Genomic DNA, 16,085 nt, shown 5'->3' with positions numbered 1-16,085 from the left:
CTACGGTTTGGCACAGACCCTTGACGAGCAAGTTGCAGCAAGTGCAAGTATTGTAAAACAAGTGGAAGAGTGATCATCCCTATTTGAGACCTTCTCCATGGTCTCTTGTTTATCTTCTAAAACTATGTCAATTGTTGTATGGTATGACGAAACTGGGGCAGCAAGATATGTGACTTTTGACACGAAACTCTTCAATGTGTCTCGAGAGCAAGACTATCAGAGTGGAGTTAGATGAGGTTACCTCTTATTCTATGAAAGGATTGGACTCCATTTTCTTCAAAATGTGATCAGGTGTGGTTGTTGAGCTAAATGAGTTTTGTTTACTAGATTTTAAGAGAAATTTTCTTTAGTTTCGTTTATGACAAAGCTCAAGTATGGAGTTGCATTTGAACAATGGATGTACACTATCAATGGTTCTATTCTAGCAATTCTGAGGGTTTTGGCTAAAGGTATGTGAGATGGTGGCCTCTACATATTGCATGTTGATCATATGGCACTTGTACATTCAAATGGAAAATTGGATGAGCCTTCTAACATTGAAAAGGCATATGCAAAGCATGTGTGGCAGAATTCCATGGATACAAGTTCAAAACATATTTTGGAATCATTGATTAATTTCAAGCTTGCAATTGTTGGGAGTGTTGTTGTACAATGACAAGGTTGTATTCTCTCAGGAAGATCGAGTTTACAAAGTTCACCTTGATTATACTCTTGTCCCAAGATTCTCTCAAAAGGAGCGCAACGGTGTAATGAATACCAATAAAAATATAAATATAAATATAAACATATAACCTTGCATTAAATTTTACGTCTTAAAAACTTAAACTTAAATCACATTTTGAGTCAACCTTAGCATAATACTGATGGTTGGTATGGTTGGTAAGGTGGGACCTTACAGTGAGCAACTTGGGGTCGTAGAAAGACCCTCTTATGAGGGTCCCATTTGAGTTGGATATTCAGCTCTGGGAACTTCAGGGGGCTTGCAGTACTTCTGGGAGCTCTAAGTGACCATATGGTGAGTGGTTCACCTTCCCCTAGTGGTGCACTGCTTTTCTTGGAGGTTCAAGATATTGTGTTAGCATCTTTTTTTTGAAAGGTGAGACTTCCACAACTTACACAACCATATTCCAACACATAGGAAGACTATGGCGAGCCGAGAAATGAATATTGATGAGGATGTAAGATCCAATATTTCCCAAGTATCTGCTTCATAGATTGAAAGGAGTGCAAAGGTTGTTGGTCTATACATCGATTCAAAGGTTAGAGAAAAATCAAATCCAAGTGTGGATAAAGTGTGATAGGGGGTTGGATATGCCCTCACCTTTTACTCTAGTACATAGGAAACTAAGAGGGCTTACGCAAACATTACAAGATGCATAAGAGCATGTAAGAGTGTCCAGATCTTCAATGAGGGACAGTATACCTCCTATGAGATTTTCTTACCAGTGTTGTGAAAATCGCGATAATATCGCGATAAAATGAAAAAATCGCGATTTTTTCCCTCTTCCGATAAAATCGCGATAATTAAACGAAATAATCGCAGGAATTTTTTTTGCCGATTTTTATTGAAATAATTGCGATAAAAACGAAAAAATCACGATAAAAACTTAAAAAATCGTCGAGGGTTGCAACAACATAGTTTTATAACGTTTTTTTTGGGTTTTTTCATGAGCTCATTTGGACAGTCGCGCGCAGAGGGAGGAGGAGCTCTTGGAGACCAAGCTGAAAAGGGTTTTTAGCCAAATCTAAGTGCTTAGAGGAGAAAATCAAGAGGAGACCACCGATTTCTCTATAGAAACGGTATGTGGATTATTTTTTTTTGTTTTCATTGTTTAAAAACATTGTTTTTGTATGTTTTTCATTGTTTTTTGTTGGGAAACTTGGTATGGGCACCATTTTTCTTTTGTTTTCATTGTTTTTAAAGATTTTTTTATATTTCTTCATTGTTTTGGGTTGGGTAACTTGGTATGACTATGGGAACCAATTTTGCGCTTTTTGCTATGTATTTTGTCAAATACACTCGAGTTGCACTCACACCCAGAGGAACTGCATGTTTGGTTGTGCACTCGAATGGCAAGCTTTTGGAGATGGGGTACTCTGCCACCATAGCTTGTCCACCAAGCATCTACAAGTTAAACGAAAAATGAGAAACATAGAAGAACAAAAAAAAAAATTAAAACATCGAAATTCTAAATTTGAAACAAATTGAAGCATACCTGGCATTTTGGTCGTCCTATTCTTAGTAGCCATGCTAAAACCAAATGTCCCACTTGCCATCCTATATATCTCCATTTATTTAGAAATATCTTCACATTCTTGCTCAGATGCCACCATCCTCTCAACACAAGTGAAGAATCCATCCATCACCTCAGCATCAAATCTGAAACCACAAGAATAAGAAAATGCGAGGTTGAGGTAGATACTTGTAGCATGAATGGGGCGATGGAGGGTATTGTTCCATCGTTCATCAATCAGTCTCCATATGACTTGTTGTTTCTCTAACCCCTCATCTCCCTTATCTTCATAATAAGCATGAATGGCTTCTTTGGCCCTATCCATGGCCTCTCTCCATCAACCATCAACCAACCGAAGAACCCTTAGCAAAGGTTTTGAAATAGCACACACCTCCTCTACTCCTTCCCAAAAGCTCTGATCATATGAAACTAGTCTGCATATCCCCTCTCCCTCTGGTTTGAGGCTAATAGATAAAGCATGTCAATCCTGTGAAAGAAACATGCTCTTCACATCCCATATAGAATTCAACAAAGAGTAAAGAGATATGAAAGTAGTGGCAAATCGTGTAATGGCAGGACACACAACTCTTTGTTGTTTGTGAATTTTCTCATCAAGCTAAGCACAGACGCATGATTATATATAATTTTGTTATGCTCCTGGATGATTCAACAATATCCCTCACAAGAGGAATCTTACCTATATCCTCCAACATCAAGTCCATACAATGAGCAGCACAAGGTGTCCAAAACAAGTTAGGATACCTCTCCATTAGCAACTAGGCAGCGGCAACATAATTTACAGCGTTGTCCGTTATGACTTGGACAACATTTCGTGGGCCTACTTCCTGAATGAAGATGTCCAACAACTCACATAATAAACGTGCATCTTTAATGTGTGCAAATGCATCAACAAATTTCATAAACATTGTCCCCTTGGGACAACTAACCAAGAAGTTAAGAAGGGTCCTACCCTTCTGGTCAGTCCAACCATCTGACATGACTGTGCATCCAGTGTGTTCCCATGATGCCCTAAACTCCTCCAATATAGCAGTGCAATCAGTCTTTTCATCTTGAATAAGAGACCCTCTCAACTTTGCAAAGGTAGAGGCTTTGTACCCCAAGTCAACGACAGCAACAACATCAAACATAAGTTGGTAGAATGGGTTTGTCTTGGCAATGTTGAAAGGAACATCACTCCATAGAAGACACTTACTGACCAACCTGTCAACTTTTTCCTTTTCCTTTTTTTAAGTGTCGATTTGATGCCAGGTTGTGCACCAAGTGTGGTTCGAGGAACACAAAAAGTTGAGAAAGTTGAGGGGTTGGGACATGTGGGTGTGGAAGGTGATGCTAAAGAACCACTCTCACTTCCCCCACCCTTGAGGCCCCTACAAGTCTGATTTTTAGTGTTGCCCTGGTGTCTTTGCCCTCCTCTTTATCCATCAACGATTTAATGGCTTGTTGGATGATTTCGAGAAATGTATCTGGACAAAGGTCCACATTTTGCCCCGGAATTTGCCCCAAATCGAATTTTAATATGTTGACACCACATGACATATGCTTGCCACACAACTTGCAGGTCAAATACATTCTATTGACCCCCCCAGATTCAGGTATAGTATCAAGTTCACCATATTCCCACATAGGGTCCAAAAGCCTTGGCATTTTGCTTGAATTTGAACCTGGGCAAAAAAAAAAAAAATTGAAAAAAAATAAAAAAATTGCCCATCACATAAGAAGCAAACACAAATGTAATTGTTGATTTTAAATTTTAAATAACTCTTCTCACTCACTTGAATACACTCAGATTCACTAAAAAAGGGTTTGAATTTTTGTCATTTGATTCCTGAAAGTTGAAGTTTTGATTCAATCTAGATTTTAAACAATGTTTTGATTCAAAATTCTAAGCAAAAATAAGATAAAAACAAACTAATAGAATTATAGAAAGATTTAAGAAGTCATTTGTGTAACAAACGATGCCGCACCCGGCCAATTTAAGGGAAAAAGAATTGGGGGCGTGACAGTTGGTATCAGAGCAGGTCTGAAGACATGGAGAAGTCTTGCAGAAAGCTGGGCGAAGCAAGTGTGTATACACTTGGAAATTTGACAGGTGATATTGAGGCTTGAACAAGATTCAGGTGTTAAAGCATTTGAAGGTAGTTTCAAGACTCGGTTTGAGCAGGGTTGCTCGTGACAGTGACAAGGGTACTTGCAGGTGAAGGAAGTTGTTTCACACGAAGTGAACAAGGGCTGGTTCATGGTTGCAAGGAACTTGGTGAAGCTGGTAAAGGTTGGAACCGGGTATCGTAGAGTTGGGCAGGCGGTACTACGTGCTGGTCATACGATTTGGGCACTTGTCAGGTGGGCAAGTGGGACTGCGTGTGGGCAGGTATACACAGTTTGGGCGTCTGTGGACCAAACGAAGTACGAACCGGGGAAGACGAAGTACAAGGCATGGCAAGTTTGGGAGAAGGTAAAGGGAAGCTCTTGCTTACCTTATACAGGTTGACGAGGTTGAAGGAAGAGAATCCCCGGATCTGAGATAAGCTTGAAGTCTTGGAAAAGAATGTTGAAGGAGAGCTTCTTCAACTTGGTTGGACAATGGAGCAAGGTGAAGTTGCAGATTGTGCTATCAAGGAAGAGGAAGTGATGATGATTGAAGATGTTGCAGACATGACCATGATGGAGGATGAACTTGAGATTGATCAAGTTGGACCAGGATCGTGCAGTTTGCCAGCATGGATAGATGAGACAGGTGTACAATTGTTTCTATGGCAGACTTGAGGGATGGCACATTGCAGATATGATGGAGGTTGCTTCATGGACCTAGATGTGGCATACCGAGAGTTGGAGATTGATGAGATGATCTCTTCATATGGAGGAGATACACACATGGATGATGTTGGGATAACTGTGGCTGATTTCATGTAGCACATTGACACCAAACATCATGAACAACATGTTGCAGATGAGATGAGGACTACTTCATGGACCTGAGCATGGCTTACACTTATATGGAGATGGATTCTTGATCGAGTTGAGGATGTGACAGGATGCTTGAGGAACGACTGATGGTGGCATGAGGATGTGCATTCTCATGGTTTGGGCGTGACGGTTGGATTAGCTACCCAACTAGTTCAGACATGAGGGCTATAGCATGCACAGAGATGTGTTAGCATTTGTTGGAGTATCATGGCAGCAGTTCACATGAGGACGACGCATGATGAGGTCGACACGATATGTTGCAGTGGGCATGCAGCTTGAGATGGAGGGACCAGCCTTCCACAATGGAGCAGCATGTGGAGATTGTGACATAGTGGTTGATGATCATGGATTGAGATGACTTCCGATTGATGAGATAAGATGTTGGCACATGATTGAGGTGTGTTAACACTTGTTGACATATCATGGGCAGTTTTGCACATGGTGGTGATGACATGACGGGGTGGACACATTGTTGCGGTGGACATGTAGCTTGAATTGGAGGGATCAACCTTCCATGGTGGAGAGCAACATGGGGAGACTGTGACAGGGTGGTCGATGATCATGGACATCTGATATATGACATACATTGGTATGGAGTATCTTGGTGACAGTTGGTTGCTAAGACGAGGCATGGTGGAGACGGTGACTCTACATATGTTGCAAGGATGTTGCTTTGTGTGGAGAAGTCAACATCATGGATGATGATGATCTTGGTGGATGGCTACCGAGATGGTATGTTGTCGAGGACGACAACGATTTCCAGTGGGGGAGAATGTAACGCCTCGCAGGTTCGTGCGAAGGCGCGCGCCCCTCTCACTTGAAAAACGACTAAGTCATGAAAGTGCGGTGGCTCGAACTTGCGAAGGCGCAGTCACATATGCGCGCGGAGATAGGAGAGTGCCCGCACGGTTATAGGGCGACTGGATAGCTCGCCCCACACACAAGCCGACCGAAGGGTGGATTGAGCAAAGCCGACGGCATAAAGGCTTGAAGACACAACGGTTGGGCGATAAAGGGGTCGGCCATGGAGATGGTCGCCGCATGGAATGATGGTATAAACTCTTGATTGAGCACGCTCATTTGACAACAACAACTTCGCATTCTCTTCGCACATCTCAAGTGCGCACAAGAGGATGGCGCAGGTCTATCAACGACTCGCACTAAGGCAATGAGCCCGCCAAGCTGGGCGTAGGGTTGTAAGTGCACGGTGATAGGTTTGGAGGTTGCGGTGGTGCGCACGGGCGCCCACACCGGTATACGCTTAGATTGGGTTGAGGTTTGGGCACGGGTTGCGCATGGGTGCGCCCGCCCGCCCAACGCCAAGATTGTGTATGTATATTTGTATTACGGTGGATTATTGTGGCAGACCGTCGTGCGCTCTTGCACGGGCGGGCGCCCTCTCATTTTATTAACGCCGGTAGAGCGCGGCTCCCGGTCATGTAAACTCTCATTATATAATAAAAGATCGTTCTTTTATATTATTGCCGAGTTGTATTATTATCTTTATATTGTTGATGGTTTCCACACATTAATAATATGTAATTCATGTTTACTATGAATTGTTAAGGCGTAGTTCGTAAAGTTAATTAACGACGGAACAAGTTATTAACTTAGGCGGTGCCGCACTCGGCCAATTTAAGGGAAAAAGAATTGGGGGTGTGACAAGTGGTATCAGAGCAGGTCTGAAGACTTGGAGAAGTCTTGCAGGACGCTGGGCGAGACTAAGAGAGAAATTAAAATACATACCTCGCAGCAGAAAATCGACACTTTGAATCTCTCGCGTTGAGCAATGGACAAATCTCCAAATCCCCACCACAAAACTAGCAAATCTCCTCCTCTTAGGCAATGGCAAACACCTCCCCTCTCCACAGGGACGAATGGCAGCAAAAACAGTGAAAAATGATGTGTTTTTTGCCTTTTCCGTCTCTTATCCGCGCCCTGGGAAGTCCCGGCGACTTTTTGGGTCAACTCCCGATTAAATAGGGACTTTTACGAATTAATCCCAATTTTTTCCACAGTGAAAAAGTCGGAAAAAAAATCAGTCAATTTAATCGACTAGCCCAAAAAACCAGATTTTGGCAATTTAATCCCGACTTTTTGTCGACTTTTTCCACACTGGTTGGAATACTCTTTGAGAGGGTTATCCAACCAAGCACTTTTCATGTGCTTTTAAGCAATTCACCAGCAGAAAAAAATGCCATCAAGGATAAGCTATTCAGCAAACAGCCTAGTTGTCCTAAAACTCCCTCTCCATGTTCTTCAAATATCTAGAACAATGGCCTTTGGCATTGTTCATAAGGGAGGTTACTGGACACCACTCTCACTCACTCTGGCCACCTCCCCAACAGCAAATACTTCCACAATAATTACTTGTTTCCAGGGATCCCAATAGACAAGGGCGCCAAGAAATAGGAAAACAATAGCATCAATGCTACCACTAGATATGTGAGACCTCAGGTGATCACCAATGCCCAACCAGCAAGACCCATATAGAGATATCGCCTCCAATCCAGAAATAGCTCATGTCATAGCACCAACAAATAGACAGCCTCCTCTAAATCTCAATGGCATATAGCATCTTCTAGATAGTGGGGCACACAACAAACCATCTCTTCTACATCTTCCAAGTCTTCTGGTTAGTCGCATATCAGTGTTTCTTCCCTATGGTCTTAGATGTTACGAGAGCATCAGTTAATGAGGTTTCTATCTTAGAGAAGGGCTGCACCTCCTCCTCCCCCTCATCCTCTAGTGGCAGTTTTGGAAGGCATTCAGGCTCCCTTCCACGTTCCTTATTGAGAGGCATTCTCCCCTAGGTTCAAATTCTCAGCTGTATTCTTCCCCGTACTTCTGTACCACAGCCTTGCACTCTGCCCTTGGCTTTTTTATTTGTATTATTTGGCTTTTAACTTGATTATATAGGAGCAGCATGTGAATTCCCACTTTGCATGGACACAGATGTACTTAGCGGCCCCATTGACATATTTGTGATCACTTGTTGGACATTAATAAAATTATTTTATCTTATCTATCTCATCTATTATCACTTTCACATTATATCATGGTTCTGACACACAACAATTAGCTTAATGTTTTAGTTTTCAGTGCACAATTAATCAACGAGATAGTCTCATGTTAAATAATTCTACCCATGCATAATATATTAGAAATATGTGTGGCTAAGGGAGCTTCACCATAAAATAACTTCCATAGCCCTATATTATTGAGGCACTAGGCTAACCTTCTACAGTATACCAAATGTTTCCATGTGATTTTTAAATGCAGAATTGCACCGTAAGGTGACAGTCAGACCAACAGATAAGTTATAACAAATAAATGTTCTGTTAGGCAAAAATAACGTTTACACTGCTGCAAGGAATAAAAGCTTCCATGATTGCCAAAGTTAAGCATAAGTGTGCATCTAAATTTACCAAACTTGAAGTATCTTCCTCTCCTTTTCTGAACTCGTTCTTGTTGTTCTCATCAAAATAGGCCGGGATTTCACCATCATTTTCTTCAATAGATTCAGCCAGTTTGGATGAAAACAAGATAATCCCAAACCTCATAGGGACATGATTCTCAAACATATACATAATGGTATCTACAGCCTGCATAATAAATTAGGAAGTCAGTATTCATGATTAATTATAATATGAAGAGGTAGCATTCTAAGGATCAAAAATATTAGTTAGAAATTCAATTTAAAAAAACATAACACATCACCTTAAGTAGCTCCTTAAGGATACTAATACTAAAATATCCAGTCAATAAACCGTCCAAATAAAGAGCATACATTTAGGAAATCAATCTTCATTATAATATGAAAAAGTAGCATTCTAATTATCAAAAACATTAATAAGAAAATGAAAAAATACCATAGCAGACCACCTTAAGTGACACCTTAAAGATATTAGTACTAAAAAAGGATAAAAAATATTGATCAAAAAAATGAAGTCACTAAACCATCCAAATAAAGGGGATACCTTTAGCCCAGCCGCAGAGGAAGGGTCAATGACATAGACAGCATGGTAAAGATTCTTACGAATATAATGGAACTGACCAGGGAAGACTGGCATAAGCAGCTGAATCATAGAAAGCACAGAAAAGTAAACAATAATGATTAGAAATCCATTGCATGTAAATTACTACTTGCATGAACAGAACTCTCAGGTATCTGTAACTGTCGAGACTAAAAATTTGTCTGAGAAAACAATGACAAGGTTTTCCTCGTCCAAACTGTATACAGGCCTGCAAGGAAAGTGATATGTAACCTTAATCCTACAAACAGGCCCGAAATAAAACATAACAAGACTAAAAAGCAAGAATAAAAGCTCTGAAACCTCATTCAGATTGCTTCGCCATCTTTTATACATAGAGTCCTCCTCTAAATTGTTCAGATAGTGTACGTGGATAGAACGGAAGTCTAAACGAAAAGAACCCTGTTCGGATGGTGCAGGTGTATATAATAGCATCTTTATATCCTTTCGAGGAACCTGCAATGAAAATATTACAACTTATTAACATATGGAAGTGTATAATGATGAAAAGCAAGTAATGCATCTTTCCACAATATAAATCACCCTTCGACAATATCCATGCAAACACATTTACCTCAACATCAAAGAAGAAACTGAGAGGTGAAGAACCACAACAATGATAGTATAGGATAATCAGATGTATATATTATCAGTAGGAAACAAACATAGATTTGTAAAATTCGATTAGACATCTTACAGTGGACTAAGAGATGGAAGGAAAAAAAATATAATAAATAGTGCATTCAAAAAGACATAACTTTTCCCTCAAGCTGTGAAGATGTGGAGTCTGGAGAAATTGTACAGCATCTTGAGAAACCTATGAGAGGATATTACATTCAAAATTGGGCATTGAATACAAGAAAACATATTCCATCAAAGGGAGGGAGCAATGTTACATCTATCGTTATTGGCAATTTATTGCCGTGAGTCCAAAATTTAAATTATCGGCAATATTGGGGCAAATATCGGAAATTGTCATGAAAATTAAAAAAAAATATATAAAAATAATCATTTTTTCAATTTTTTAACTTCTAAAACAACATCAACATCAAACAAACACATTACTACATAAATAAGAAAATAAAATTGATATATAGGATGTATAAGATGTCAAGTGATACATCAGATATCAATGTGAAATATGATATTTGTCCCAAGTCATAAGATCTAATAGAATGATACAAAATCATATCACAACAAAAATAAATGTATCTCATAAGATGAATCATGGCAATGCAAACAACTGATTTCCCCTTGTTTTCTTGATGGAAAATGGACACAGCATCCTCAACAATGTTATTAAAACTGGACCAAAAGATTGATCGACCAAAAAAAAGCATAAAATATTGAAATTTTGAAAAGAACATATAATCCATGTGCATCCATATGAAACCAAATTATTACACACAAATATGCGAAGTTTTTCATGTATATAGCAAGAGCACAAATAACCAAAATATCAATCACTAAGTGAAATCCATCTCTGAATCAAAATAAATCAATAGAGATTCTCTAAATGGCCTCTGAAATCCTCATCAAGATCATCCTCTAAGAATTAAAATAAGATAGAACAGGCTTCACATCCTAGTCAATGATTGCTTGATAGAAGCGTACATTTTTACTAGGGTGGTGAAGGAGGATCTCAATAGGCAATGCCACCAACATCAACGTACATAGAGGGCTTGGTGATCTTGATTAAATGTTAGTTCCATGCCCTCATACATCACAGAAACTAGTAGAAACGTTGCAATCCCACCAATCTTGAAATCCAAAAACTGTTAAGTCTGCTGGATTTTGAGTGGGATCCAAAATTTCTACTTTCTCCATATGAAATCCAATGAGGTTGAAGACTCGAAACCACTCTCAAACATCTTGAGTCAATTAATGGTAATGTTAAAATTTAAGTACACTTTCACTTTAAGAACTTCATATTACCATTAAATACTAGCGTATGTATCTCATGAGACATATCATGGTAAATGAAAACAACAGATTTCCCCTTGTTTGCTTGATGGAAATAGTCAGAGTATCCTCACAGTTCAATCCCCTAACTTACTTTTAAAAAATTAGGGTTAGAAGAAGAAGAAAAAAATGGCAATATGCTAAAATTGACAAAGACAGGGCGATAATTTCAAAATTATCGCGAAAATTACCTAAATTATTGCAATATATTGAAATTATCACGATAATTTCAAAAGGGGAAAATATTGCAATAATTACTCTCAATATTATTTCCGAGGCTGGTTTTGGTGATATTATTGCGATAAATGGAACACTGGGAGGGAGTACATAATCCTTTTAAAAGTCTGTCAGAAAATTTACTTTATTACCATTCCGTTTGCAAGCCAGATAGAAGTGTGCAAACTATGAGACAAAGCCTTCTATCATATATTTTCCATTTCACTTAATTCCGTTTTTTGTTTACTTGAGAAATATGCATCAATGAGCCAGGTTTTATTTGTTGTGTAACTTCAGCCAGGTTACTACCACAGTGTATTTTGCACAGAGTACTTGATTGTTAAACTTTGCGGTAAATCCCAAGTTGCAGAATCATCAAGTGCATTAGCAGTTACATGAGCACATGCACACGTGTATAGACTATGCCATTCAAAATATCACTTACATATATTAAAATAGCAACAAACAAGAAGAATACATCAAGTATGAACAACAGGATATCTCTTAAAGAATAAAAAATCAGACCCTAGCATGAACAATCGAAACAACATGCCAAGCCAAAGGCAAAAAGCTGGCCAGCAGACTGATATGTATAAGGTATCCTAGAACTAAAAGCAAATACCCTGTACTGTAAACAGAGATCACAGTTGATAAAATCAATAAAGCCTCATTGTTTATGCAATGAGACCTCTTTACTAATCACATTCAGAAGATCTTTTAAGTATATCTATGACATAAAGACTAATACTCCTGATTTTCAAGCAGTTAGCATATTATCATAGAGACACCAGCTTCATATGTGGAGATAAAAGTTGATCCGTTCAGCCAACTATATAATAAAGATATCTGGATGATATCTATAAAAGATCTCCAAGTATGTCTCTGATATAATGACGATGAAAATCATGTTCCTGAGATAATGTTTATCAATGAACATAACAAGACAGCAATCAAAAGACGAGGCTGCATTCTAGTTCAGAAGTGTCCTCTTAAGAGATGCATCTCTGAACTGCACTAATGACTAGTAGATTTAGAGGTTAAACAAAATGACAGGAAAAGTGTGCCTTACGTCACTTGTTATTCTTGTGTTTGATAAACAGCGAAATTTATCCTTAAAAAAAAAGGTGCTTTCCATTTTGGGATGAAATCTAAGAGATTTCAATGTTTAAAAATTAGAAGGATTCAGAATTCTGGAAGCTATATATCCTAAGTTACAAGGAAATAGATCTGGATCCCAATACAGATATGGATTTGCCAGACTTTCAAAAAGCCAGGATTCAGATACAGAGGGGAAATGGCAAGTACAGCAAATATAAAAATGATTTTATAATTAAAATTAATATCTGAAATGTCAAATATATCATGATGCATAGAACACTGTACAATAAATATTATAAAACTTCACGAACATTATGACATGTTGGAACTTTGGACACAATGGGCTATTGGGCAGAACTTCAACACTATGGAGTGGCGGTCTCATAAAATATGGGGGACTACTTAAATTCAACAGTCAAGATAGGGTAATAAAATCCTAAAAGAAAGATGAGTCAGAAATTTATCCACCCTTGAAAACATTTTTGGCTGCAGTGATAACCATCATTTTGAACAAGCATGTTATTTCAAGGTTTTCCTGAAGCTTACAGCTTCACTACATACATTGCCAAAAGTCACTATAATAATGGAAATACAAACAAAAATCTTAAGGACTTTACTGGCTATTGTTCTTAGTGCTCATCAGTGATTGCTCTCCACCTATTAGAATGCATTTCTGGGCTAACAGAACAGACGAACAGAATGTAAGCATGAACAAAACGAAACTTACAAGCAAGAAAAGAAATCTGAATTTATGAACAAGGAAGTGAACCACAGTAACAAACTGAGAACAGAGAACACAGCACAGCGAAAGAACTAATAATCTGAGTCAACCAGTAAACTGTACAACCAACATCCTATCTGTAGGCTATAGCTTTCAGAAAATGAAAATGTTGAAGTGATTCCCAGCTGCCCAACATCATTATAGCTCAATTCCTAGATCCTCTTCCATATGATTTTTAATATAATGGCACAAGTTATCAGTTCTGACCCTTGGCTATAACCCTTGAATTCCCATCAGCTCTGACCATAATTCCCATCGGCTCTAAGAAAAAAATTCCCTTGAATTCACATCAGCTCTGAAATCCTCTCTCAAATTCATATTGCCTCAACACAAAGTGCTGGTAGTATCCTGTTGGCCCTAGTAGGCCCTATTCAGCACATAGATCCCCATACATTGAATAAGGTATTGGATAGAATGGAGCTATGGCACAGCAACTTCATTCTTCCTGACTTCTAATACCCACCATGAGATGACAAAACTATGGACCCAGTAGTCAAATTAGCCCAAGGGGACTTCTTTCTTCTGTGGTTCTCAAGAATAGGTGTTGGCATGCTACTATTCATCATTTATTTCCACCCAATGATTAATAGTTACATGGAAAGGATTCTGATAGCAATGGTGTCAGGTTCAAGACAATTGAATTTTTTATTAATTTCATAACCCAATTGCGACTGTATTGTCCAGAATTGCAAGTGTATTTCCCTATGAACAGTAGTTATGGCCCATGGGTTTGTCTATGGTGGCCCATAATGCAATACCAGTCACAACTTTGTGCATGATGCATGTATTGATTTGAAGCAAGCTACCTTGCCAAACTCTAATTCCAGAATCAACCCTCATTATAAAGTTAACTGTTAAAATTGGCAGCTAGGGCCAAACTCCATGTGGGTCATCTTATTTATGGCAGCTGATATTTTTCTTGGACTCCTCTCATCGAGACGTGTAGGATTGATCTAAAGATCATCCGATTCTGATAAGTATTCATGGAGTTATGAATTTATTTGTGTATTAAGACAATTTGTCGAGGTCGGCCAGCAACCAAATAACTCACACATGTGCTCAACGTTTTAGTATAAAAAAAGTGACTTGATAGTCATTTCTACACACTTCACTTTTGATCTCTCTCCACTTGTTCTGGGTTTTAGTGGAAGAGAAATCTAAGAGAGGAAGCCCTAAACGCAGAAGGTAAGGAGCCCTAGTATGAGATTAGATGCAGTCGAGAAGGAAGGCTACACGCTGCCCCATACACTGGTCTCTACAAGCCCTAACATAGTCCTAAGGAAGATGCCCTAACACAGTCTAAGGAGGATGCCCTAACACAGTCTCAAGGAGGATGATCTAGCAGCAATTCAAGGGAGGAGACCCCTACTTCTATACGCTGCCTAAAGGAGCCTAGCCACAGTCCAAGGATGGAGAAATAACGAGTGTTGAAAATATCGATATCTGCAAAATATCAGCGAGGATCCAGAAAACATCTTCTCGGCAATATCGGCGAAAATATCAGCAAATATCGGCAAACATAAAAAATAATTTTTCCAAATTTATAATCATAGCCGATATTTTGCCAATATTTTCAAAATATCGCGATATTTTGCCGAGATTTGCTGATATTTTGAAAATATCGCGATATTTTCTCAGCGATATATGTTTTGCCGAAAATATCGCAATATTTTTGAATATCGCCGATATTATCAACAGTGGAAATAACACGAAGATGGAGGCCCTACTCACTGCCCTTATACGCAGGTCTAATCTGCCCTAACTGCAAGTCTGCCCAGCCCTAACCGCAGGTCTGTCCATGCCCTAGCCGCAGGTCACTTCAAGTGACCGAATTGTTGAATGGAGGGCCAAGGATCTAGGGCTGAGAGGGCAGGCTACTAGGCCGAGTAGATGCAAGCTAAAAGCTGGGATTTGAGTGGCTGTTTGGGCACGTTGAGGAGGCTGAAAGCTACAGCAAGCTAGGCTGCGGGCCATAGCAATCTGTTGGAGTTATTTCCACAGCTGCATTGAAAGGTTAATGTGGCATGGGAGAAGCCTCTTCAAGGCTGGCCGCTAGAGGGCTAGTCTTGCTGTGTGTTGGGTGCAGTCACAGCAACAACAATGGGGCAGCAGCACAATGGGACAGCAGCTATGATGGGACAGCAGCAAGTGGCATGCTAACAACGGGACAGCAGCAAATGGCATGCTAACAATGGGACAGCAGCTATAATGGGACAACAGCAAATGGCATGCCAACAATGGGACAGCAGCAATGGCAAGCTAACAATTATGACAGCTATACAGTAAGCAAAGTACAGCAAGTACATGGTGGCAAGCATGGTACTGCAAGCACATTGGGCAAGGTGCAGTAAGCACATAGTGGCAAGCATGGTGCAGCAAGCACATGAGACTGTATGGCAAGCATGATGCAGCAAGCACATGGGACAGCAGTGGCAAGCACATGGTGCAGCAATGGCACATGGCGTTACATGATGCAGTACAGCAATGGGTAGTCATGATTGATGAAGCATGATGAGATGCAGCGTAGTGATGATGGGTGCAGCATGGTGCAGCATGATGATGAGGAGCAGCACAATGATAGGTGCAGCATGGTGATGAAGTCACCTGGGAGAATCAGTTGAAGCAGCATGTCTTCAACTGAGTTCAGCTACTTCATGTATCATCTTCTTAGAGATGATCTATGCTCTTATTTAGATAGGTCAAAGTGTTGACTTCGGTTGTAAATGTACTATCTCTCTCTCTCTCTGCTATCTTCAACTGAGTTCAGCTACCTCA

At 39.6% G+C, this 16,085-nt stretch overlaps 1 protein-coding gene across 1 annotated transcript in view; it reads right to left on the bottom strand.

Moving 5' to 3' along the window:
- Positions 1-16,085, bottom strand: part of EBS1 (EMS-MUTAGENIZED BRI1 SUPPRESSOR 1) — a 446,396-nt gene that overhangs the window by 352,444 nt on the left and 77,867 nt on the right. The window contains exons 10-12 of the mRNA XM_089394973.1: positions 9,557-9,709; positions 9,200-9,298; positions 8,648-8,824 (exon numbers count right to left, since the gene is read on the bottom strand). Coding sequence (XP_089251099.1) covers positions 8,648-8,824; positions 9,200-9,298; positions 9,557-9,709 — 429 coding nt within the window. The remainder of the gene's footprint in view (positions 1-8,647; positions 8,825-9,199; positions 9,299-9,556; positions 9,710-16,085) is intronic.

The sequence above is a fragment of the Pinus tabuliformis genome, chromosome 1_2, assembly GCF_031772625.1.
Source record: "Pinus tabuliformis cultivar Carrire ecotype Pingquan chromosome 1_2, CPIR1, whole genome shotgun sequence".
NCBI classification, from domain to species: Eukaryota; Viridiplantae; Streptophyta; class Pinopsida; order Pinales; family Pinaceae; genus Pinus; species Pinus tabuliformis.
This window is presented reverse-complemented; position numbering and strand designations above follow the sequence as displayed.